The sequence below is a fragment of the Cervus canadensis genome, chromosome 24, assembly GCF_019320065.1.
Source record: "Cervus canadensis isolate Bull #8, Minnesota chromosome 24, ASM1932006v1, whole genome shotgun sequence".
NCBI classification, from domain to species: domain Eukaryota; kingdom Metazoa; phylum Chordata; class Mammalia; order Artiodactyla; family Cervidae; genus Cervus; species Cervus canadensis.
In genome coordinates this window covers 13,610,324-13,636,055 of record NC_057409.1, presented here as the reverse complement: position 1 = coordinate 13,636,055, position 25,732 = coordinate 13,610,324, and the positions used below count along the sequence as shown (strand labels likewise).

The following is a 25,732-nucleotide window of genomic DNA, read 5'->3' as shown; positions in this document are numbered from 1 at the left end:
AAGGGGGCATCTCCTTCATCGCCTGTGGTCAACCAGTAAAGCTGTGGAATGCTGCTGTAGAGAGGGTGCCCAGCTCAGCTCTCCTCTCCAATGACTCTTCTGAGTCATCCTTTGGTCCTCCGGACCACGCCTCCTATCCTTCATGGCACACTTCTCCAAGTCAGAGAGGGGGCATTGCTCAGCCCCTTCTCATGAATGAACCAAAAGCAGTTTGAAGACCTCTTCCCAGCTCATAAAGGCCACTCCCTATTTTCTTCCCTAAAAGAGGTGGGTGTCTGGTACCCCACCCACCCTCTTCACCTCTGGGGTGTGACCCAAAGCCCCATCCAGGATGCACCTTGGGAAATGCCACTTGGTGCTGAGGTACATTCATCTATCTGCCTGACAGCTCTTCCAAGCAAGCACACTCTCTTCTTGCCACTCCAGTAATTCCATGAAAAGTCTGTGTGAACAGGAGTAAAGATAGGTGGCAGCCCCTCGCCCAGGGAAGCAGGGAGTGCTTCTCCAGGAAATGATATGGAAATTCCTTCCTGTACTGATGGAGAGCCCTCTCACTCACCCTCCTGGACTGCACATGGCATCTTTTGTTATTCTTGGTTAATCTAGCACGTGGAGTGCTTTTTCTGTACATCTTTAGCCCTAGGCCTTCAGAAAGAGGTTGCATTGGTGCAAAGGGATCACGGGCAAGCCACAATAAGATCTGAGTTCATGGGCCTCCAAGTCCACTGGGACTTTGGTGGTCCATCTGCTGCCTCCTTCTCCATTTGTGAAAAGGCTCAGAAGAAGAAGAAAAAAAGAAAGATGAATATTACAGAAACATTCTATCTCAGACTTCTTCCTTTTCTGCTTTTCAGATCTCTTGATCCTGATGGGATGCCTGCCTTGTGAGAAAGCAATAGGGCACATCCAGGGGGACTTCCAGAGAAAGCCTTTTTACTGGCCCCAGCTTTCTGGAAGGTTTATTCAAGTTGGATAAACTTCAAAGGGATCACAGAGCAGGCTGAGAAATGTACCCGAAGTCCAGATGCTTATCCAAACTGCCTGAAGCTTTCAAACTGGCTGTCAAATCTCTCCAGAGCTGGCATTTCCAGCACGGTTTTGAAAATTCCCTTCCCCTGTTGAGCCCCAAATGCTAAGAGCTTTTCGGAAACTTTGACCTATTTTTTTCCTGCCAGGAGCAGAGAGGTGTGCCAGTGACGAGAGAAATGAAATAAGGCAAACTCTTGAGGCTGCCAAGTGTCTCACATGATACTTTTAGATAAAGGAGGAGCCAGTTCTTATTTGATCTCTCACCAGCAATTCTCAGTTAACCCTGATTCCAACATAAAACACGAAAAAGCAAACCCATCCTCTTCACATGGAAGTAGCAGCCAGTTTTTGACAGTGGACGAGGACAGATGTTAAAGTGCTCCCATCGGAAGGCCAGCTTCTTTTCAACCCAATCTGTGAAGCCCTAACTGACGATGGGCTTCACGATAAAGAGCACATTGGCACGAGTAGAAAGAAAAAGAAGGAAGGACCAGCTGTTGAATTGAGCAGGTTGGCTTTGAAGGCCAGAGGGGGCAAACCGCTATGAGGAAACATCAAACCCATCCCCTCTGAGGACCACCAGGGAATGGATCCTTACAGAGTAAGGATGCTTTCTTCTCTTTTCTCCTTGAGTCACATTCATACTACTCCGTGGGATCCTACAACAGGCGAGGTTTAAGCTTTCATGATTTGAGTGCTTGTTTCCCTGGAGTTGGAAATAGCTGTATTTTCCTGGACCATGAAGAACCAGATGGGAAGCTGAATTTTATAGTCTCTTATGTTACCGTGGTCAGCAAAAAAAAAAAAAAAAAAAAAAAAAAATCCATGGATTTTGCTCATAAGTAGGAGTTGGGTAAGCTTTTAGGGAAAAGCAGGAGCAGCATGCACCTTCCCTTCCTTTCAGGGAGCTCACTCACATTCCTGCCTGTCTTCATAGTGTATTTATTTCAGGCTTTGAAGGCAACACACAGATCATGAGGATTGGCAATTGATGAGTACATTTCCACTTTCTATTTTGTGCCAGGAACAGTACCAGGCTCTGGGGATTCAGAGGCAACCTAGACAGATAGGGCCGCGCCCCCACAGTGTCTAGCAGGGGGACAGCAGAGTTAAACAAACAGCTACAATAACGTGGGGTGATGGGGCAGTACCAGGCACCAGGGGAGCACAGAGCTGAGAGACCTAACCCTGTCTAGACAGAGATAGATGTAGGCAGACGGAACGTCGTGTGCCAAGGTCCAGAGATGACTGGGGGCAGCATGCTGAGTGATGAGAGACAAGGGCATGTGGTTGGAATGTGGAGTGTGACGGAAAGAGATGATGGGAAGCCAGGGTTTCGTGTGAGGCTGTGTCGAGTCAGGTTTGCATAACAGGGAATTCTTAATTTGAGAACCCCTCTCAAATTTGAGTGAGAGGGAAAAAAGGCTGCTGCCTGTTTATTCTACAGAGAAAAAGCCCCAAATCTGATGTCTTCTGGAACGGAAATCTCCTTTTCTGTCATAATATTTTCCCTTGTCACCCGAATTTAACAGAATCTGTTTAGACTCTTCACATGTGGTCCATTAACCCCCTCCGAGACTAAATCTTTTTGTCATTGTCCTGAATTGTTTATGGGAATAGAACGTATCAATGTAGCCTCCATATGATCTCATAATGAAAGGGGTGTGTGGCCAAATTGCCATGTCTGCTGTTCTCATTTTTCTGTTGGTTCTGTGGAAAGCTACAAATCACCCTCTGCTCCAAGGCATGCAACTGGAATTTAAATTTTGGAACTGGATCTAGTCAGAATCAAAGAGAATTAATTCCATAATAATTAAGGGGGTATTGGTATTCTTTCTCAGTAATCATTACTGGAGCTTGGTGTTGAACCAGGATGCCGAGAGGGAATGATGTGTCTCCAGGGGTGGCAATATTTTTGTGGATGGTCCTTCCATTACTAAGCTCTGCCTCACCTCTCATGGGTCAATCATGGGGCTTCCATGAACTCAGGAAAGTACTCTGCACTCTAAAAAAAAGGGCTGGAGTCCAAGTTCCCCCTTTGGCTAGAGCTGAAACAAAAACAGGAACTTCTCCACCCACCTCTGTCTGCCTCAGGTAGCTGAGGTTTTGGAAACAAGTTGATTGTTTTTCAGTCTTTGGAAGCTCCTGACCTCCATTTTACCCAGTCCTCTCCAAAATAAACACACCTGGACCTGCTGCAGGTCCTCAGAGGCGTAGCCCTGGACTTGGCTTTGGCTGGTTTCCGACTGCCTGAGAGATGATTTGGATACCCTTGCCCCCAGATAGCACAGACATCCAATAGAACGTCCTCCTATGAGCCCTTTGCTGGGCAGAGGGAGCTGGGGTGTGAAATTTTCATAGCTTAATCTTCAGCACCTAGATCAGAGCCTGACAAGTGGTGGGAGTGCAACAGGTTGTTGTGCTTGTGGAACAGAATGAGTGCATCTCACACTGCCCCAGTTTGCAGGCCAGGTGTCACTATCTCTCCTTTGACCTTCAGCCCAGACTACAGGGCTTCCTTCTTTTGGAGATTCTGCAGTTCGACTCCACTAATTGTTTTGGACTGTGCATGTAGGGAGCGGTGGTGATTTACAAAGGCGAAGAAGACCAACTAACTACAAGTGCTGATGAGTTAAGTTGGACCTGGCTTCAAGTCTGCCTTCTCCATTCCTTTTGATAGTTGGGAAGCAACTTGGCTGCTCTCGGCCTCAGCTCCTCATTATAGAAGGGTAACAGTATGTCAAAGGATTGTGGTGAAAATTGAGGCAATACATTGTACTTAGCACAATGTTTGACATGTAGCAAGCAGCCAGTACAGTACTACTACTGATAACTATTAATAGTCATTGAACTCATCCAAGGCACTATTCTAGGCATTGGGGATAGAAGAGTGAATAAGGAAAAGGACAATCCTACAGTATACATGTAAACTTTAAAGAGGACAATTCAAGTAGTGACACGTGTTATGAAAAAATAAGACATAGTGGTATTATAGATGACTAGAATGTGGGTGGAGGGGGGCAATGCTACTTCATTTTTTTTAAAGATTTATTTATTTATTGGCTGTGCTGGCTCTTCATTGCTGTACGCGGGCTTTCTCTAGTTGCAGTGAGTGGGGGCTACTCTCCAGTTGGGATGCACGGGCTTCTCATTGCAGGGGCTTCTGTTGCGGAGCACAGCTTCTAGGCACTGGGCTTCAGTGGTTGTGGCTCATGGGCTGAGTTTTTCTGCAGCACGTGGTATCTTCCCAGAGTGGGGAATCGAACCCGTGTCCTGCATTGGCAGGCAGATTCTTAACCACTGGACCACCAGGGAAGCCCCCAATGCTACTTTAGATCTCGTGTCAATATTCTCACCCAAAGAAGTGAGATTTGAACTGAGACCTGGATGGCAAGGAGAAGCTAGCCAGTGAAGAGCCAGTGGAAGAGCATTCCAGGCCGAAGGAACTGTTAATCCAAAATCTAAAAGTGGGAATGAGCTTGGTACGTTCCAGAGGTGGAGACCAGGCCAGCACAGTTGGGAGTGACCTAAGGGCCACAGTGGCGGGAAGAGGGGCTGAAGACGCAGGCAGGTTCTTGGTTACAGACGGCCATAAATGCTATTAGGATGAGTTTAGATGTTCCTGTAAGAGTTATTGGAAGCCTCAGGAGGAGTTTAAGCCCAGGAATGACATGATCTTATTTACATTTAAGACAATCATTCTGGCTGCCCTGTGAAAAACAGAATGTGGGGGAAGGAGTGAAAGCAGGGACATTGATCAGGAAGCTATGGTCATGCTCCAGGCCACAGATGATGGTGTTCCAGACTAGGGTGAATGTGCCAACTCAGTCTATTTTCGAGCTAGAGCGCACATGGAAGTGGGAGAGTGTGTGGAGAAACAGAGGTCACACAAGAATGACCCATGGTTTCAGGCCTGAGAGACTGGGTGGATTTTCAGGGATGAAGAGGAGGAATGAGTTTGGGGGAAATTATCAAAGAGAACTCTTCAGCAGGCAGGCTATAATACAGCACAGTGACAGTACCAAGTGCAAAGCGTGGGTAACTCTAGAGCTGGTGGGAATGTGGGAGGGTTCGGTGCAGGATGGGATTGGAATTTAGTTGTTTTTTTTTTTTAATTTACTTATTTAATTGACTGTGTCAGGTCTTAGTTGTGGCATGTGGGCTCAGTAGTTGCTCCACGCTGGCTTAGTTACCCCACGAGGTATGGGGGACCTTAGTTCCCCGATCAGGGATGGAACCTGTGTCTCCTGCATTGGAAGGTGGATTCTTAACTGCTGGACCACCAGGGAAGTCCCTGGAACTGAGCTTTGAAGGAATGGACTTGGGAGGGCTGCTGGTTGGGTAAAAGGACTGGTCTGAACACAAGTCTGGGCATGAATAGGTGCCATAAACTCATTTTTTTCAGATTTCTTTATATACTGGTTTCTGACAGTAGAGGAAACTGAGGCTCAGAAATTCAGTGACTTGCCTGAGGTCACAGAGTTAGAAAGTGGTAAAATCAAGATTCTCCATTCCAAAGAAAGGGGGCTGAATGGTGGAACTGAACACAGGAGTACAGAACACCAGACAAATGGGCGCTGTAAGACGTAAGATGAAAAGGTGAGGCTGGGCCAAATTGTGAAGCGTCTAGTGTGCTGCAATGAAGAGGTTGGACCTTATTTTGTAGATGTGGATGAAGACAAGACATTGTGGGTTCTCCAGTGGACGAGGAGCATGATCAGCATTGTGATTTTGGAAAGTGCTGGCTGTCGACTGAAAAAAAAAAGGCAAAACATGAGCGCTGTGAGTTGTTTTATTTGGGGCAAAATGAGGACTATAGTCTGGGAGAAAGCATTTCAGATTTTTCTGAAAAGCTGCTCGAAGTGGTAGGAGGAAGTTCAGTATATATGTGACTTTGGTGAAAGGGGAGTACATGTAATCAGCCCATATTTTTTTGCAGAATGTGTCTGCCAGTGATGAGAAGCAGATGTCACCATGGAGCATTTTAGTTCTTTTATAGATACAAGGCGATGCAAGAATGGGGCTCATGACATTGTCTCCTGAAAATACCTAACTAACTGAAGACCTATTCAGCCAGTTTTCCCCAGAGCACAGAATGCCTCATTCCTAATCTCCACGTTTAACTCCTTTCAGGGAGTGTTGAAGGCCAGTAGCAACAGTGGCTCATAATTTGATCCTTTGTAGAGACAGATGGCAAGTGCCAATTTGCAGGTGACAATGGCTCGATGGCCAAAAGTGACAACATCTCGTAACACTGTTAATTATTTTTAAAAATACAGGTTCTGGAGATACAATGGCAGGCAAAATCAGACACAATCTGTGCCACACAGGACTAACAAATTAATCAAATAAGCCTGCAAACAAGTGGAGAGCCTAAATCACAAAGAAGCAAATACACGACTGTGAGGTCTTTGTCAACTAAAAAAATGTTTAGAGTTATGAGTCAAGTTTTATTTGGGGGCAAGATGAGGACTGCAGCCTAGGAGAGAGCACCTCAGATAGCTCTGAAAGACTGCTCCAAAGAGGCAGTGGGGGAAGGTCAATACATAAGATTGTGGTAAAGGGGGAGTTCAATGCAATCGTGAGCTTACTTCACAAAAGGTTTTCTGCTAATTGCGAGGAACTGAGGTCACCATCAAGGGATTTAGTGCTTTTCTAGATGTGAGGAGATGCAAGGATTGGGATCATAAAATCAGTTCCTGAAAATATCTAACTATCTAAAGACCTGTTTCATCAGTTTCCCTGGAGCACAGAGTGCCTCCCTCTCCGCCCCAAATTCCCTTTGGGGAGTGTTGGAAGGTCAGCAGCTGCAGTAGCACAGGCAGACGGCAAGGGCCCTTGTTGGTGCAGCTCAGTCGCTGGCAAAAGCTCTTGGCAAGTGCCAATTTGTAGTTGACACCTCTTAATAATCAAGATTTTACTTACATTGGGGATCAGTTCTCAAGACTTCCCTGATGAGACCTGGGGCATCCATTGACCCCAGTTCTAGGCTACACTATGCCCCTAAGCCATAGTGAACTAGAGCAAGTCACTGGACCTATTTTCCCATTTATGAAACAAGTCAGCCTTGTGTAACTCAATGAAACTATGAGCCATGCTGTGCAAAGCCACCCAAAACAGAAGGGTCACGGTGGAGAGTTCTGACAAAATGTGGCCCGCTGGAGAAGAGAATGGCAATCACTTCAGTATTTCTGCCTCAAGAATCCCATGAACAAGATGAAAAAGCAAAAAGATACGATACTGAAAGATAAGCCCCTAGGCAGATAGATGTCCAATACCCTACAGGGGAAGAGAGGGGGAAAAAGCTCCAGAAAGAATGAAAGAAAGTGTTGCTCAGTCCCTGTTCGAGTCTTTGGGACCCTAAGGCCTGTAGCCCAGCAGGCTCCGCTGTCCATAGGATTCTCCAGGCAAGAATACTGGAGTGGGTGTAGCCATTTCCTTACCCAGGGGTCGAAGCCGTGTCTCCTGCATTGCAGGCAGATTCTTAACCGTTCAAGCCACCAGGAAAGCCTGAACGAATGAAAAGCCTGGGCCAAAGTAGAAACAAGGTTCAGCTGTGGATGTGTCTGTTGGTGAAAGTAAAGTCAGAAGAGATCCTAGATGTCTAGTTTCCATCCCATTCTGACGGCTTGGAATTTTCCTGTCCAAATACCATACAGCCCACTCCAAAGTTACTGACATGGTGTCCTGACGTTAGAACGAAGTACTTCTAGCCCTAGCCTCTGTCCTTCCCAGGAGTCCTCTGTTCCCCGTTGTCAGGGTAACCGCCTGGGCCTTCCCCTGGTGGAAACTTGGACTGAGGACAGCAACTACGTTACTATCATGCGTCCTTTTTGCCAGGTTAAAACATGGCCACCGCTGCAACACCCTACCCAAGTTTCTCTCTCGAGACCTACTCTAGAGCAAGAAAGGGAGGAACAGCTGTGCCAGCACAGCAAACAAGTTTTCCGGAATCCGCCTCCGGACCCTTAGCTTCTCCGGCCTCTCTCTGTGAGGCACCAAACCTCCGCCTTAGAGCGTCAGTTCCGTCGACCCCTGAGTCCAGGATGGACAGTCTCATACCTATCCAATCAGAATAGGGCCCGCCCCCAGGCTCCAGAGGAGGCAGGTTTGACGCCTGGAAGCTCCGCCCTCGCGGACGTGTGACGTCAGAGTCGCCATGGCCAGCTACCCGTACGGGCAGGTGAGTGTGAGGGGCGGGCGAATTCAAGTAGGGACCTCGCTAAGTTCTGCCCGGAGCCCCCTGCTTCGCTTTCTTCCCGCCTCCTCCGCCTCTTTCCCACGCTGAGGTTGTCTTCCGCGAGGTTGCGCAGGAGAGAAGGGAAAAGGGATGGTCGGTCGCGCCTGGCTCACGTCACGTAGGCATGCACGTCTGGGAGGTCGTGTCGCGCCCCCTTTGACGTTGCGCACGGGAAGATTTGGGGCTCTTGGACCCCAGAGTCAGACTGCGCTTGGCCTGGGCCCCACAACTCTCCCAGGACTCCACCGGGGCCCGCAAGCGGGGTCATCAACGCCAGCAGAACGTTTAGAGCACTGATTCTGTCGGTATCTTTTGGGGAGTCGATAAAAATACACCTCTGACATACTGCATCTGAATAATCAGGAGAATCTGTGGTTTTAGCAGACTGCACAAGTGAGCTTGTCTGGCCACTGATTTAGTCCTGTACCTCCATTTCACACATAGAAAAAGTAAGACCCAAGAAGACATGGAATTTATCCGAAGTCATTAGGCCCCAGAACCCGGAGCTGCCAGCAAATGCCTCTTCCCCACTTGCTAGCGCATCTTGATCCAGCCAAGAACGCCACAGCAAGGTGATTCTGTGGCCAGAACCCGTTGTTGGATGACAGAATGGTTGAGTGATCAAGTGCAGTTTGGAGTCAGAAGAAGGTTCACATCTTGGCTCCATCACTTAGTTTAGAGCCCTTAAGCAGGGTACTTTTGCCTTTCTGAGTTGAAGTTTCCTCCTCGGTAAAATAGGGCCACATAATAGGATCTATTTCATAGAGCTGTTATGAAGAATAATGAAGTGATGCTCGTAAAACCTTTGATACAACTGAGAGTGTAACGGGTGTTACCTTTTAGTATTTTTATTTTTCCTAGATTCCTAGAAGGTCAGTGCTGGAAGAGCCCTGAAAAGAGTTCCTTCATTTTATTAATTTAAATGTCATTTATTTGGCTGCCTCAGGTCTTAGTTCCAGCATGTAGGATCAAGTTCCCCAACCAAGGATGGAACCTGGGTCCCCTGTGTTGGACTGCAGAGTCCTAACTGGTGGACCACCTGAGAAGTCCCAAGTTCCTTCATTTTAAAAGGAGGAAACTGAAGCTCAGAGAGGGCTCCTGAGTTGCCCAAGATCACACTAATTTAGGAGATCAAATCCATGCAGGAAAAATTGGCAAACAGGGTCACATGGTCTATTACTAAGCGCTGTATGTAATCACATACCGAAAGATGTGGCAAGAGCCCTCTTAGGCAGTGCAGCCCTGTTCACAGTATTTGGACATCCATATTCTCAATCGTGAAGGCTCTATAAGCAGGCTCACAGGAATAATTGATTCAACTTATAACTCCGGAAAGAGCCCGAAGAGGTTAAGTGGCTTCCCCATGGTTGCACATAGCAAGTGAGGGAGCATCTATGCTAGAACTTAGAACTTTTGTTGCATACTTGGCAGAGGTAGGAAAGAGAGGCCCGCCGGGGCTGAGGTTAGGAGGAAGTATAACCAAACTCGGTTCCATTTGCTGAGGCTTGTGAGATGTTAATAAGTATTGCTAATGTGGGAGTATGGATAAATAAGTTTGGGAAATTATCTGTTAAATATAGCATAGTAAGTTTTTCATCACAAAGCATCTCAGAATTCTTAATTTGTTAATAAACATTGTATGTTTGCAGAGAGGGACAGAATATGCAGTGTTTCTTAGACTTACTTAGCCATTGAAAGCTCCCCCTCCCTCTGTTTTGAATCTGGTCACTTTTTTGGTGACACTGGTATTCTTGAGGAATATAGTTTAGGAAAACATTGCCACGGTGCATTGTTTCTTGGTGGGTGATCTGCATCAGAATTTTTAGGAGCTTGTTAAAAAAGCACGGCTTAGATTTCCACCTCAGACTTGTGTGTACCCAGAAAAGGCCCAAGCATCTGTATTTTAATAAACTTTTGGAGATCATTGGTATGCATCCTAGGAGCAGTGACATAGAAATTAGGAACCTGAACTTCCAGGTTAGACCGAATTGGACTAGAATCCTGATTCTACTATTTAATATTTATACCCCTTTGGACAAATCATCTAAGGGCTCTGAGTCTCAGTTTCCTTACTTGTAAAGAGGGAGGAATAATACTTCATAGGGCTGGAAAGAGGATGAGATATGGTAAAGCCTGTAGGCAGCTTGGTGCATTGCTAATGTGTAGTGTGTGCTAGCGTGTGGAGGCATCGCTCTTGCTGCTGTGATCACTGTTATGCCGTGCTGCCTGGCCTTATGCTCAGTGAGATAGTGAGAAGAAGCACAGAGAGAAATGTGCCTCAAGTAGAAAAAGAAATGCTTTTCCATCACCATACCTTTGTTCCTCCTATCCAGCTCCTGGTCCACAGTGTTGCAAGAAAGGAAGTGTGTTGTTTGAAAGCATCCAAAGAATTAGTACTGCCTCTCCTCCACCCAGTATGTAGCCCTGGAGGATTCTAGCCTCCTGTTAGGAATCAAAATTCCTGTAACTTTCCACTGCCTCCTGCCTGGGGCGTCCTCAAGCATGGACTGGGTGTTGGAGAAGTAAAACTCCAGTACCCTTTGGTCCCATCGGGGAGCCAGCCTAATGGATTTCAGTGCATAAGAGCTTGGTCTCTGAGACCAGAGAGATTTGGCTTCAAACCCCTCCACTCCCATTTCCTTGCAGAAATTTCCCACCAAAGTCTGAGGCTTGGTATCCCCCTTTTAAAAATGGGATCATGGGTGTACCTACCTCAAGAGTTTCTGTAAAAATTAAATGAGATAATCCATGTTAAGTGAGTGATACAGTGTTTTGGCATGTAGTAAATACTCCAGGTGGAAGAGTGATACAGACACGTAAATTATAGGATCAGCGTGATAAGTATTAAATGGGAGTAAGAATCAGGCCTGCACAGGAGAGCTCCCTAACTCAGTCTTGAGGGAAGGAAGGCTTCTTAAAGGAGATGACATTTAAGCCAAAAACCGAATATCCAGTAGGAGTTGGCTGCATGAAGAAAGTATTCCTGTGGAGGGAGTAGTGTTCACAAAGGCCAGGAAGCAAGAGCCCAGGATTGTGGAAGAATTTAAGGAGATCAGTCTAGTTGTGAAGAGGAGGGGGAGATGGTAAGAAATGAGACCAGAAAGGTAAGCAAGGACTAGATCTTAAAGGGCCTTATGTGCCTTTTTGAGGAGGGTGGACTTGTGAGGGATCGCCTAAAGAGTTTTATCCCTTTTGTGTTTTGAAGCTGTTACCAGGGGGCACTATCAGGATGGGCTGAAGCAGGGAGACCAGTTTCAAAGCTGTTGAAGTAATCTAGATGATTTGCAGCCAATTAAGCCGACTGTGCTCTTTCCACTGTGGGAGCCCAGTGTGCCATGGCCGAAAACAGCAACCTCTGTAGTATATACAGCCTGTTGCCCTAAGGGACCTTGGCGACAGCCTTTTCCAGTGGACGTTCATGACTGGCATGCTGTCCCTAATCTAGCCTCCAAGCAGGTTATGTGCAGTGCCTTTAGAAAACGTCAGGGGAGAGTGGCCAGCTACATTGGCCAAGTCATACTGTCCATCCGCACCAAGCCGTAGAACAAGGAGCATGTGATTGAAGCCCTCCGCAGGGCCAAGTTCAAGTTCTCTGGCCACCAGAAGGTCCCCATCTCGAAGAAGTGGGCATTTACTTCAGTTTAATGAGGATGAATTTGAAAACATAGTGGCAGAAAAATGGCTCATCCAGATAGCTGTGGTGTCAAATACATCCCTAATTGTGGTCCTCTGGACAACTGATGTGCCCTGCATTCATGAGAGCCTTGGTGCTGACCCCTCCTTATTCATGCCCACCAATAAATCCTACTTTCCTGTCCAAAAGAAAAGTTATCCAGGTGAGAGAACAGTGACCCGGGGAACATGGAGCTGGGAGGTAGAAGTGCGAACATTTGGTGCCTAATTGAGGTGACAGAGAGGAAAGGACAGAAGAGGGGTCGGGGAGTGCTCCAGGGTGTCCCTTCATGCGATGGCACACAGAGGGAGGAGCGGATTTAGATGGAACGTCAGGAGGCTGTTGGATATGAAGGTCTGCAGCTCACAAGAGATGAAGTTGGAGAGAAGGATTTTAGAGTGTCAGCACAGAGGTGGTAACTGAAGTCTTGGGACAATTCTTGGCTCGCTGTTAATTGGCTGCAGGCTTCTAGTCTTTAAATATTTTAGGATGTTCTGCTGGTGAACGCCCAAACCACTCCTTCTGTAATCTTGTGACTGTTTAACCCCTTAGAATGGGCTCTAGCCTCCTGCAGCAGGCTGGGGGTGGCTCCAGAGCACAGGCTTGTCTTTGCAACACAGCCGACTCTTCCCCATCAGCCTCAGCATGGACCAACCTTTGACACCTCTGAGCTTTACTAGCATCTTCAGGGTAGAAGAATGAGCTCTCAGAGCCAAAGCAAAGTGTAGGACTTTCTGATTGGGTTATTTAAGAGGGGGTGAGCTTCCTTCTGGGGCTTCCTCGGTGGCTCAGTGGTAAAGAATCTGCCTGTGATGCAGGAGATGCAGATTTGATCCCTGGATTGAGAAGATCCCTGGAGGAGGGCATGGCAACCCACTCCAGTATCCTTGCCAGGAGAATCCCATGGACAGGGGATTCTGCAGGCAGCCTGGCAGGCTACAGTCCTTAGGGTTGCAAAGAGTCAGACACGACTGAAATGACTTCACATGCACGAGCTCCCCATCACTTATGGGAATGTAAGCAGAGATTCCAGATGGTGCTACAGAGATTCCATCATTGATTGAAAGGTTGGACCGGGAGGGCTCTGGGATCTCTTACAATACTGTGGCTCTTGAATTGAGTCTAAGTTTTGGAGTGAAAACAAGATAAAATTCTTCTGAGTCTCCCTGATTTCTGGGCTTGAAGCCTCTGAAAGATCACCTAATCCAGCCTTTCCCTCTTCAACACTGCCCACTGTAGAGACCCATTATATTTTGACACATATATTTTGGACAATCCCTGCCACTGGCGTGTGGTAGACTCTCACTCATTTATCGTGAACACTTACTTAGAAGAGGGTAGAGTGGGTGGAGTCATGCAGACCCTGTTTTAAATCTCACTGTTTCTAGCTGTGTTCTTCCAAGCACATGATGAAACTTTCTGGTCCTTAATATTCTCATCTGTAAAATAGGAATCATAGCCCTTACCTCATAGGACAGAGGATCAGTGAGATCCTTAATAAAATGTTAATTGCTCCCTGCCCCCACCCAAACTTATCAAATGTATTTTACTTGCAATCAGTAAAGACATAGGATTAGTTTGGAAAAGACCCTGATGTTGGGAAAGATTGAGGGCAGGAGGAAAAGGGGACAACAAAGGATGAGGTGGTTGGATGGCGTCACTGACTCAATGGACGTGAGTTTGAGCAAGCTCCAGGAGATAGTGAAGGACAGGGAAGCCTGGTGCACTGCAGTCCGTGGGGTCACAAAGAGTTGGACATGACTTAGCAACTGAAAAATAATAACAACAACAAAGGGTTAGTTTTCTGTATTGTTTTGGAAACCATGGTTACTGAACTTTTCCTGTCTTTTTTTCCTCCTTTTTTTGGGGGGGGGGGATAATCTCATGTTTATCAGCATGTAATGATCTTGGAAAAACCTCTTAAAGGGGTTGGCAAGTGACATGGAGTAGTATAAAAGGACATGGAGTCAGGAACTCTCACTCCTGTTTCATTTCTGGTTCTGACCTTTACTAATAACTCAGTGGCCCTGGGAATCGTCTTCCCCAGCCTGGATCCTGGTGGTTTTACTTTCTTCATCTTATGATGCAAACTAGAAACCTGAGTCATCCTAAACACTTCCCCTTCTTCACTCCTCCTTCCATCGCTTCCCTAATCTAATTAGTTGCCAAGTCATGTCTAGTCTATCTTTGAAATAGCTCCAGAATCCATCCTGTTCTGAGTCTGCTGTCTGGTTCAGACTCTGCTTGTCCAGCACTTTGGCTGCTTCCTCCCCCGCAAGCTCATCCTCCACACCCTCTGCTGCTTAGTTCTCTAAACAAGGCTGTGATCACGTTTCTTCCCTGTTGGAAACCTTCCTATGGCACTCTGTTTCCCCTGGCGTAAAGCTCCACATCTTCTGAGTGATATTCATTTGTTCACAGTTTTACGGAGGCTTGCCAGTGCCAGGCACTGTGCTGGACACTGGGGTGCTGTGAGCAATGAAGCCCAGTGTCTGCCCCGAGGGAGCTCACTGTTTTGTGACAGAGAGAAATTCTTCTAAGATGCAGGTCCCCACCAGCTAACCGAAATGCAGCAGGAGAGGTGATGGGACAAGGAGCACGTAAAGAGCTTGCCTTTCTGAGTTCACACTGCGTTCTTGCCCCTGCCCCCTGGTTTTTAGCCCACTCCCTGACCACTCCATGCTCGCCCTTAGGTCTGTGCCTTTGTCTTTCTTCTCCCTTCTGTCTGGGATGCCCAGTTTCCTTTTGGAGAATTCCTGTGTGCCAGACTCTGCCTCCTCCAGGAAGCCTTCCTTGAGGCCCTGCCTGCATGTGTTCCTTTGATTGCTTATTTATCATTTGACAAATGGAATCAATTCCTCTACCCATGCCTCTGAATAGCATTTAAGTCTATTTTTCTGATGACATTAATCGGATTGTATCACAGTTACCCCGAGCTCCTCAAGGCCAGGCCCTGTTCTGTCTAGCACAACTTAACACAACATTATTGCTCTGTAAAGTCTTAGTGAATGAATGAAGTCTTTTAACAGTTGTCCACCTCAGTTTCTGAAAATAGGCCTTCTAACACCTTCCTTTTTTTTCTGTTAAAGGATTGTTGGTGGGGTTTTGCCAGTAGCGTTTATGTTTGTATGTGAAAGTGCTTTGTAAACTGTACATCTGAGGGCTTTAATGCAGGGCAGAAAGGGAAGGGTTTAGTTGCCATCCGCCCCCAGGACTGTGACAGCGCCAAGGTCAGAAGCCCTGCTTGGACAGCCCTCGCCTGATTGTCGTGGGGGCATTTCCCGAGGTGTCCTCAGCCAGGAACAGTTTACGGCTCCGCTCACAGGAGTTCTTGGGAGCAGCGGCTCCCTGGCTTCTTGTCCAGCCTGTCCTTTGGTTTGCCCAGCCCCTGCGGAGTCCTGTCCCCTGTTCTAGCCCACCCTGGAATCCTGTGCCCTGATGCTTAAGGCAAGAGCACTGTCGCAGAGGCAGTGGGAAGTCCCCCTTTTTATTCTTTGTTGGTCCTATGGCACCTGGCTTATGTGTCCATTTTAAACAGCTCTTTCCTCATGCTGCGTTGTTAAATGTTACAGAGAGTGTGTCTGTGCTCCTTTGAACATTTCCCTCTCCTTTATACACTGCACCGCGCCTCCTTCACCCCCCCCCCCCACCCTGCCCTGTGCCAGAGTTTACCTGGCTCAGGGCTTTGCTGATAGTAATAATAATAATTAATATAACAACAGCAGATATGATTTATGCCAGACACTGTTGTTAGAACTGTTCGTCTTGTGTTAGTGCTTTTCAAAATGCCTTTTGAATCACAGGGAAGGTTTCGCAGGGCTCACTCACAAGCTCAGAAGGGAGGGCTTGCGAGCCCGCCTGACTGCGGCTCCGGAATCCCCACCTCCAACCATAGCAGCTTTCTCTTGTGAGTTTTTAGATTTGTATTTATAAAAAGGTTCTTTAGCTAAAATTTAACAAAAGCTGTATACATTTCTTGTAATCTGCGGAACAATTCACTGAGGAAGGGATTATTACGTATTTTGCTTGTGAGAGAACAGGCTTAGAGAGGTTAAGCCACTGGCACATGGTCATGAAGTCAGCTGATGAGAGCAGAGTATGGAACTGAGATTTGCCTGTGACTTCATTATCTGTGGAGGAGTCTTGCCATGAGCTCTGGCAGCTTCCAGGGAAGAACAGCGCCCATGATGCTGAGTGGGGAAGAGCCTGCCACCCACCCTCCCTTCCTCAAGAAGCTTCTCTTCCTTGAGTAGGCAGTCCCTCTTTAGATCAAGTGTGAATTTGGCCTCAGCCTTGAGGGTAACTGTCCAGGAAGCCATGAAACACAATTAAAAGAGACAGTCTGGATTCACACTGGCTAGGCCACTGGTGGTTGGTCTACGACTTGTCTGGATGGTGCATCCTCACAGTTTTTGGAGCTGGGCCCAGCTGCCGTTTGTGCCCTTGAACTCAGCCCGTGTGCAGAGGCCTCGAGGCTGTCCTCCACTAGGCCTTTTGCCGGCCTGTTAGGGAGATGGAGCCGAACACTCTTGAGTCTCAGGGGTCCCTGACTAGTGGCGTGGGGACATGATCAAGAGAGGGAGTGCTCCCATGTAGGCTCTACTGTACCCACGGCCTGGGCTTAGCAGCCAGGAGACCTGCATTCTGGCCCCAGTCCTTCCACACAGTTTTGTGTGATTTTTCTGGACTGGAGTTTCCTTCTCCATAGGGGAGTGCTACTACTAGTAGCTAATGTGTATTGAGTGTTTTGTGCTAGGGTCTCTGTCAGAACTCCTTACGTGATAGGCCTCATTTCATTCTCATACTAATTGGTAGGCAGGCACTTTTAAAGCAAAGAATATTGAGGTTTAGAGAGGCTAGTCATTGGGCCAATTAGTAAATGGCAGAACCCCAACTTGAACTGGTCTTTTTCACTCCTAACCATTGTCCTATATTGCTTTAGGAATAGGGTCTTGCCTGCCTGTCTCACAGAGCCGTGGGTGAGTCCGAAGAAATGTTTTTGCATCGTGAGCTAGAGTACAGTAAGGAAGACGTGCTCTGGGTGCATCCATGCTGTGGATGCACCATTGGTGACTGGGAGGGTCAGGGGCATTGCTAGAAATCATATTTGTGCTGTGAATTCTGCAAGTAGAGGTGAGGGTACCGTAGAGTGTGGATTTTGAATTCAGTTTGATTCATTTGCCTGCTCACTGATAGAATCAGTACTCATTGAGCATCCAGTCCGCCCTGGGGGCTGGGGATAAAGTGGCAAACCCGTCAGGATGCCAGCCCTTGTGGAGCCTCTTGGTGTGCGGGGAGGGCAGGCCTCCAGCCCTGCCTCTGCAGGTCACGGGCAGTGTGACTGGGTAAACTGTATGTCCTCTAGAAGCCTCAGGTTCCCCATCTGAACCGTGGGATCATGAGTCCAGCCCAGCCTGTAGAATCAGTTGAAAGAAAGGCCGTGGCAGGGCTTTATAACTGTAAAGTGCTGTGCCGTGGCTAGTTTCTGGCCGTGTCCTTCTGACCCATGTCTTGCTCTTCTTGCAGGGCTGCCCAGGAGCTGGAGGACAAGCACCCGGAGCCCCTCCGGGTAGCTACTACCCCGGACCCCCCCACGGCGGAGGGCAGTATGGGAGTGGGGTACCCCCTGGTGGTGGATATGGAGGAGGTCCTGCCCCTGGAGGGCCTTATGGACCACCAGCTGGTGGAGGACCCTATGGACACCCACACCCTGGGGGGCTCCCTTCTGGAACCCCAGGAGGACCCTATGGTGGCGCAGCCCCAGGGGGCCCCTATGGGCCACCGCCTCCAAGTTCCTACGGTGCCGGACCTTACGGCCAGGGACCACCTCCTCCAGGTAAGTAGGGCTCTTGGACTCCAGGTGCCTTGAGCCTTGTTCTGAGTTATCCAGGGCCCTGTGTGCCCTTCTGTGGATGCACAGGCAGCCTGCGCTCTGGCTTCTAAGCATCTTGTCTCTAGCTTCGCTTGCATTAGCAGAATGAGAAGTCTGTTAATTAGCTTTGCTGTGGTGACAACAATTCTGGAATCTCTGGCTTACAGCAACAAACGTTTATTTCTGTTCCTCGCTCACACTTATTTACTCTTGCTTATACATCGGCAGCTGCAGGCTTGGCTGCTGAGGTTCTGCTCCACGTGCCTGTTCTTTCCAGGATCTCGGCTAGAGGCACAGCCCCCGTTTGGGGTATGCTGTTTCTGTGGCAGGCAAAAAAAGCAGGAGAGCTAGGAGGAATGCACAATGACTCCTAAAGCTTCTGCTCTGAAGGACTTTATATCTCTTCTACTCACGTTTATTGGCCAGACCACATCCCCTGGTCAAGCCTGGCATCAGTAGGATGGGAGTGGATACTCCTCTCATTAGAGGGGCTCTGCAGCCCCCCGAGCAGTGGAGAGGACGTACCATGCTCTTGCCGGGAAGTGGGGGAAGGGGTGGATTAGCCAGTCATTGGAGACAGTACTACCATCTGCTGTGGGAAGGAACCCCATTTCTGTGTAAGGGAGACTGACTGCTATACGCAGAAAGGCACGGTAGCCTAATTGCTGAAAGCTTGGACTTTTGAGATAAGATCATTTACTGACCTGACCACATTACATCATCTCTGTAAGCCTCCGTATCCACATGTGTAAAATGGGTAAATGTCCGTACCTCACAAGATTGTTAATAAAGATTAAGTGAGAGATTGCAGTAGACACTGGGCATGGTGTCTGGCACACGGGAGGTGCTTACTAAACAGTGTTCTGTCAGAGGGCTCGTTCTGGAACATTCTCAGCAAAGAGGTATTTAATGTGACAGCAGATGCGGCAAGGGCTGTACCACTGCAGGATGCCGAGGCAGGCAGGGGGGTGGTGAGATGAGACGGGGAAGGATAAAGCGCAGAGGCGGTGAAGGTGAGCTCCTGGACACATGGGGCCTGGGGAGGGGGCTTGGCCACTCAGTGGATGTGGAGACGCTTGGCGGGGGCTTCAGGCTCGCTGAAGACTTCTGAGTGGTCTCAGACCAGGTGTCAGGAAAGGTGAGTGCCCAGACCCCTGTGTCCTCCCAAACTCATTCAGTGAGCCTGTTCACAGAATACTTGTTCTGAGGAGTCCGCCCTGGCAGTGAGGCAGCCGGGCCCCACTCTGGTGCACCTGAAGGGCCTCCAGGGAGTGGTACTGCAGGGAAACTGCAGCATCTTAGTATACAGACCGGCAGATGGCCGAGGGAGAGGCTCAGACCTTGGGGGTTCTAAACTCTGAGAGCCAGTGGCATTTATCTTGTCAGAGCCGGAGCTGCTGGCTGTTTGCTTTCAGCTCAGCAGCTTCCTGGTGGATTTCCTCCTCCTCCTCCAATTTTGTTTCTGAGCCTGCATGAGGTCCCAGCAGGGGAATGGAACCCCTGTGGCTGTGAGGCTCACTCCTCCAGGGCCTAAGGCCAGAGATACTCTCTGGAGCTGCGAGGAGAGGAGAAATGTGCTTCAGACTATTAACTGCTCACCCTCTGCAGCTGCCTCTCTCCTAGCCACCATCATCTCCCCCCGGGGCCGCCCGTGAACCCCTGGAGCAGTGCTTCTTGAAGCATGATCCTTACCTCACATGCACTGAGTCACCTGAGGGCCCATCTTAGCCCTGCTGAATCCAGGGTCTAACAGTTGAGCTCCATGCTCTGCCAGAGAGGTTTGGCCCTTAAAGTTGCCCCCACTGCCCACAGGGAGATCCAGGGCATTCGACTCCCAAGGACCTCTCCAGCCTCTCACCTGCAGTTGCCCCTCTCCCATCACCCAGGACCCCGTGGAGTGCTCTCTGAACACACCGTGTGCCTTTGCAGGTTGCTTTTCTTTTCCCCCTTGTAACTCTTTTGTCATCCTTTCAGACCCAGTTTTAAAAGCCCTTCCTCTGTGAAACTGTGACTGCACATATTCCAGGCCCTTTGTGAAGAGTTTATTTTGCTATTATGTCACTTAGTCATCACAGAAACCCTGGGAAGTAGGTCCAATTTAGAAATGGAGGAATCAGTACTGAGAGAATGGAACGGTTTCTCTAAAGTCACGCAAGCTAGTAAGGATCAGAGCTCTTTGCCTCCAAAGGCTGAGCTCTTCTCTGCTGATTGCAGAGACCACGTGTTCCAGAGACTCTTCGCCTCTGCCTGTGGCCTCCTCTCCACGTCTGGCACAGCAGCTGTTTTTTTAGGAAAGCAGGTGGGGCCTGTCAGGATTTCCCATCCGAGGAGGTCAGCCTAGTCCCTCAGTCAGGCAAATCTTTTTCCTTCCAGCCTCACTTTGGGGACTGGGCGGTGGTTTGTGTGCAGTCTCTGATGCTGCCTTGTGCCAATAAGCCCTTTTTGTGGCCAGTGAACTCAGCAGGTTTACCAATACTCTGGCTTTTTCCCAAGACGGTCTTCTGTGCTTCTCCGCTTTCATCTGCCACCCTCTCCCCTCACCCCCAGCGCACCCTGCAGTCGCCTTTCCAAATGCATGATCCTTTCTTGCATCTTCTGACACACACACACAAAGCTGTTTGAACCACGACAGCGACACTAATAATCAGCAGTTACATAGAGCTTAGGTGGTGCCGGGTGCTGATCCGAGGGTTTCCGTGTATTTGTTACACCTTCATAGTAACCTTATGAAGTAGATGCTATTGTGTCCTCACTTCACAGATAAGAAAACTGAAACACAGAGAACTTTATAGAACTTAGCCAAGGCCGCACACGGGAGCGCTGAGGCTTGAACCAGGAGGCCACCTCTAGCGGGAGCTGAGCGCCTCCCTTTTCTGTGTCCTGCTGTGCCCCTGGGGATTCAGAGATGAGTTAGGCTTGGATCTTGCCCACAAGTTGCTCCAAGTATAACCTGGAAGAAGTAGGGAAAAACATGTACACAGAAGAGTGATCAAGGGCTCTAGAGTGAAGGGGTACGAAGGAGAGAGGAAGGAAGTCTGTCCAGGAATGGAAGAAGAAAGGCTTTAAGGAAGGAGCAGCATTTCCTTTGAGTTTTGAAGTGTGGATGGGAAATGGATGCAAAGAGGTGTGGGGGAAGGGGATGCGAAGCAGAGAGAACCCAATGTGTCAGGGCTGTGTGGAGGGGCTGGGCAGTTCTGGGGAGGAGCAAGTGCCTTACTGCAGCTAGGCTGGCACAGGGGGTGGGGAGACAGATCGACAGACAGGGGTGGACCACGTGGTGGGGAAGCCAATGCTGTTTTAGGGACACTGGACTTTTGTGTTGTAGGCAGTGAGGCACCTTTGAAGAGTTTTGAGTTGAGGGAGGGGGAAACTGATGAGAACAGAGTGGAATTTTGCAAAGATTACTCAGCTACAAGTGCTGGGTGGTGGAGGGTTGCTGTGTGGGGAATTCGATTAGGATTTGGGGTTTGTTCCACAGTCAGGTGAGAGGGGTCTGAATCAGGGCAGGTGCAGTAGGAACAGGGAGGAGTTGATAGCTGTGTGTGGAACTGTCAGCTTTGGGCAGCTCTTTGGACATGTGGGGTGAGGAGGTGTCAGAGATGTCCGTGGGGAGGTTCGGAGATGAGGACCATTGGAGGTCACGGGGAGGGAAGAACGATGGAGCTCCGTGGCCACCCACACTCTGGTAGGTCTGGATAGGATATGCCTGCTCTTGTGGTGCCAGGGCAGTCAGAGATGGACCAGACCTGGTTCCCACCGCAGAGTGCTCCCTGCTGCCTGATGCTTAGGGTGCTTGTCTCTGGGCCATGCGTGTTAGGTGCTCAGCCAACAGTTCTGGGTCCCTAGTCTGGGAGGGAAGAGATGATCCCCCTTCTCAGAGGATTCTTAATCTGACAGGCAAGTCCCTGTTTCTTAGAAACTTAAAATCAAATAGGGGAGTGGCTGGAGCACTATAGGAAAAGCCTGAAGGATTTGTGGGGTAGGATTTAACGCGTTTACACAGAAGATCCTCTTCCACTAGAGGAAGGGTGTTGTCTTGATGGAAGACAGGGAGGGGGCAGACAAACCTGTGAGGCTTTCGGAGTAGGGAAAACCTGTAGCCAGGGAGGTGCTGAGGCTGGCGCTTCCCAGCATTTCTGCAGATTGGTCTTAAGACCTGCATCTGACTGTCCTGGTTGACACCCCTTTCTGCAGGTGGCGTCCCTCCCAATGTGGATCCCGAGGCTTACTCCTGGTTCCAGTCAGTGGACTCTGATCACAGCGGCTACATCTCCATCAAGGAGCTGAAGCAAGCCCTGGTCAACTCCAACTGGTCCTCGTTCAATGACGAGACGTGCCTTATGATGATAAGTGAGTCCTAGCCCTTCCCCATGGGCTCGAGCGGGGGTCGAGCCCCCTCCTGTCTGACAGGAGGCAAATGGAAGGCCGATCTGAGGAGAATTCTTTCGGCCAGGGAGGATTTCAGGCAGGAAACTGGGTTCACGATGAGATAGGCTTTAAACTGAGAGCTCTTTTCCTTAGGTCTTTTCTCAAGTTCTGGACCTGGCTGAGTCACAGGCCAGATCGGTTTCTCGATCTGCAGGATGGGACTGCTTGTCCTGGTGGGTGATGGCAGGGAGGGGGTCAGCCGCCAAGCCTGTGGAGACAATGCAGTTCTGGCAGGGGTGGGGCTGGTACAGCGCTTGATGAGGGTGCATCTTGGGTGCCGGCATCTGGGCCTCGGGCCTGTGGTTCTGTGGAGTCTCCTACTCCAGCCTGGGGGGATGGGCTACCTGAGTGGTACGTGAGGAGCCTGGGCCCTTAATCTTGATGCCTTCCTTCCCTTCCCTCGCAAGACATGTTTGACAAGACCAAGTCAGGCCGCATCGATGTCTACGGTTTCTCCGCCCTGTGGAAGTTCATCCAGCAGTGGAAGAACCTCTTCCAGCAGTATGACCGGGACTGCTCGGGCTCCATTAGCTACACAGAGCTGCAGCAAGGTAGGGCCTGGCAGGGACTTGGTGCACAGGCACCACAGACCTTGCTCATTACTCCCTAGGACAGAGCAGGGGGTGCTCTCTGCCTTCTGGCCACCTCGTGTCCCACTGCACTACAAAACGCTGCCCTCAGCACAGGCCCCCTCCCCAGCCCGTCTGTGACCTGGCTGGACAGTGAGCCAAATCCCGGGCAAGGACATGAGCAGGGCTGGACTCTGACAATGAAATTCCTGGCAGCACTGTGTCAGACAGACCCAGCCGGCAGGGAGCCTTGGGGATGGAAACTCAGCAGCCCAGGGCACCTTAAGGCTGGTACGTGTGGCCTGTGTGGCTCTTGCCTCTTGAGTTTCTAGCGTGCAGAATGGAAAGAGCCCTGTAGAGGGGCTCAAAAAGATGGCTTCTGTTGCTGGCTCTGGTGGAAGGCAGTTTCCTTCCCAGAGTACTCTAAACGTTGTAGTTGGGTAAGGTGACGTGAGGTCACAGCTCCAGGTCTGGTTCCACATCTGACTCTAGAGGACAGTTGGTTAGTGTGGTTGATGAGAAGTGGACAGGGAGCTTTCCCAGCTAAGAGGGAAAAAGCATTCCCCACAGCATCCAGCCCATCGCCCTGGCCATGGATTTCAGTCAGACCGAGGAGTTTGGAGGCAGGGGGAGAAGGGAGCTCCCTGGTAGAAGAGAAAGGAGATTTGTCCTGAGCACCTAACCTGTTGAGTGATGATCCAGTGGTGGATGTTTGTAAGGGTGATATCATCACAGGAAAGCTAGTACTTATTGAATCTTTGCTATGGGCCAGGCACTGGAATAAGTTTTTCTCCTATGTTACATCAGTCTGTCTCCACATGTGATAGGTACTGTTTCTTATTCCCCACCCTTAGATGAAGGATCTCTTATTATTACCCTTTTACAGATGAGCAAACTGAGGCCTAATCTAGAAAACTTGCCCAAGGGCCACATGGCAAAAGGGGAGCTGAGATAGTAGCCTGAGGGGGTAGATTATACCGAGAGGGAGAAGGGAGCGTCTCAGCTGGGTTGGGGGGACGTGGGGAGCAGTGTGGAGGCTGCAACCTTGGAACTCTCCTGCAGCCTCACCTGGGGGAGATGGGATGATTTTATTACTTTTAACAAATAATCCTTACTATGAGTGTTTATTATATGCCAGGCACTATGCCAAGCCCTTTGCATGATCACCTCCTTTAATCCTTACTAGAACCTACAAGGTAAGTATTACCCCATTTTAGAGATGGTAAGACAGAGGATTAGCAAGGTTAATAAACTGCTTGCAGAGGGGCTGTCTCAACTCCAGAGCAGGTCCTCATAGCCTCAGCTGAGCTGCCTCTGATGTCTGTCAGCTTGGGGCAGGATGGCCCAAGGGGGCTCAGGCTTCCATCTGTAATACAGACAAATCAGAGATGAGCATGTACAGACTGGTGTCATTCTGGGACCCTTCGGGCCTCTAACTAAACAGACAGTAGAGACCTTGAGAGCAGGCGATGGGGGCCTTCCAGCTCCGGGGAGCACCCAGAACTCCTGCTGTGCTCCTGGCATCTCGGACGTCTGTCCCGTTTCCACTTTGGTGCCAGTCCCCTCAAAGTTCCTGCACTGCGGTGCTCCGTGGAGCTGGTCGATGGCAGTACTCACGGCAGGTTTTTGTGTCTGATCTGTGTGCCCCTCCTCTCCAGCTCTGTCCCAGATGGGCTACAACCTGAGCCCCCAGTTCACCCAGCTCCTGGTGTCCCGCTACTGCCCGCGCTCCGCCAGTCCCGCCATGCAGCTGGATCGCTTCATCCAGGTGTGCACCCAGCTGCAGGTGCTGACTGAGGCCTTCCGGGAGAAGGACACAGCTGTGCAGGGCAGCATCCGGCTCAGCTTCGAGGACTTCGTCACCATGACAGCCTCTCGGATGCTATGACCAGCCCACCCGCAGAGTGGGGAGCGCGTCAGGCGACGACGACATTTCCTGGCTCCTAGGGTGGGAGAAGCATGTGGGCCTCTCTCCTTTTCCTGCCCCTTCTAGAAAAAGAATTTTCCCTTGCATGATGCAGCAGTGTTCCCAAAGAGTGCTGGGAGTCTGTGTCATGGCCACTAAATAGCAGGGGCCTCAGCTGAGGCCACACAGGTAGGGGCCTGACCGAGGACTGGAAGTTGAATGTCCTTACATCCCTGAGCATTTAAATGGCACATCCTTGCGCCAGTTGCGAGAGATGCGAGTCACAGCCGTTAGCGTCCAGTTGGCTGGCTCCAGCCTCTAGCTTTTCCTTCTGTGCCCTGACGCCAGTGGTAAGTATTTGTCAGCCTCTTAGCATTAGCACCTGCATTCCCTCACCCGTGCTGTCTTGTCAAACGAACCCCATTTCTCCAAAGCAGAATCTGACCAGGGTAGGGGTGAGAGATCTGCCCATGGGACCAGTGGCTTGGATTCCACCCCTACAAGGCCATGTGTGGTTGACTTCTAGCTGCCCAGGGGTTGTCCCTGCTCAGGGAGCTTGGGCCGTCTGCTCCCTGGGCATCTTTGGCCAGGCAACCCCTCTGCAGCTCGGACCCTTCACTTGCCTGTGTCTTCTGCTTGGCTTCAGTCTCCAGGGAACAAGTTGCCACCTCCCACTGCCAATGCTTTTTTTAATTTGTGGGTTTTTTTTTTCATTTGGGGCCAAAAAGTTCAGTGACACCATAAGCTTCAATATAAGAATAAAATTCTGGAGTTCCATGTTTTTCACCACAATTTCCCAGTTAAAGGTCCACGTGTGATTCCATTTAGTCACTCATTTACTTCATTCAATGAATATTTAAGTACATATTATATCCAGTGGTCTCCAGCCTTTTTGGCACCAGACACTGGTCTCATGGAAGACAATTTTCTCACGGATGGGGGAGTGGGGAGGAAATGGTTTTAGGACGATTAAAGTGCATTACATTTATTGTGCACTTTATTATTATTGGGTTTC

The 25,732-nt window shown here is 49.4% G+C and overlaps 1 protein-coding gene and 1 pseudogene across 1 annotated transcript; both read left to right on the top strand.

Moving 5' to 3' along the window:
- The first annotated feature begins 7,938 nt into the window (after positions 1-7,938).
- Positions 7,939-25,509, top strand: PEF1 (penta-EF-hand domain containing 1). The gene is made up of 5 exons (XM_043445447.1): positions 7,939-8,212; positions 17,469-17,778; positions 22,009-22,164; positions 22,650-22,793; positions 24,470-25,509. The coding sequence occupies exons 1-5, from the start codon at positions 8,189-8,191 to the stop codon at positions 24,697-24,699; spliced, it is 864 nt and encodes a 287-aa protein (XP_043301382.1). The 5' UTR covers positions 7,939-8,188; the 3' UTR covers positions 24,700-25,509.
- Positions 11,552-11,670, top strand: LOC122426912 (annotated as a pseudogene).
- Positions 25,510-25,732: the final 223 nt, after the last annotated feature.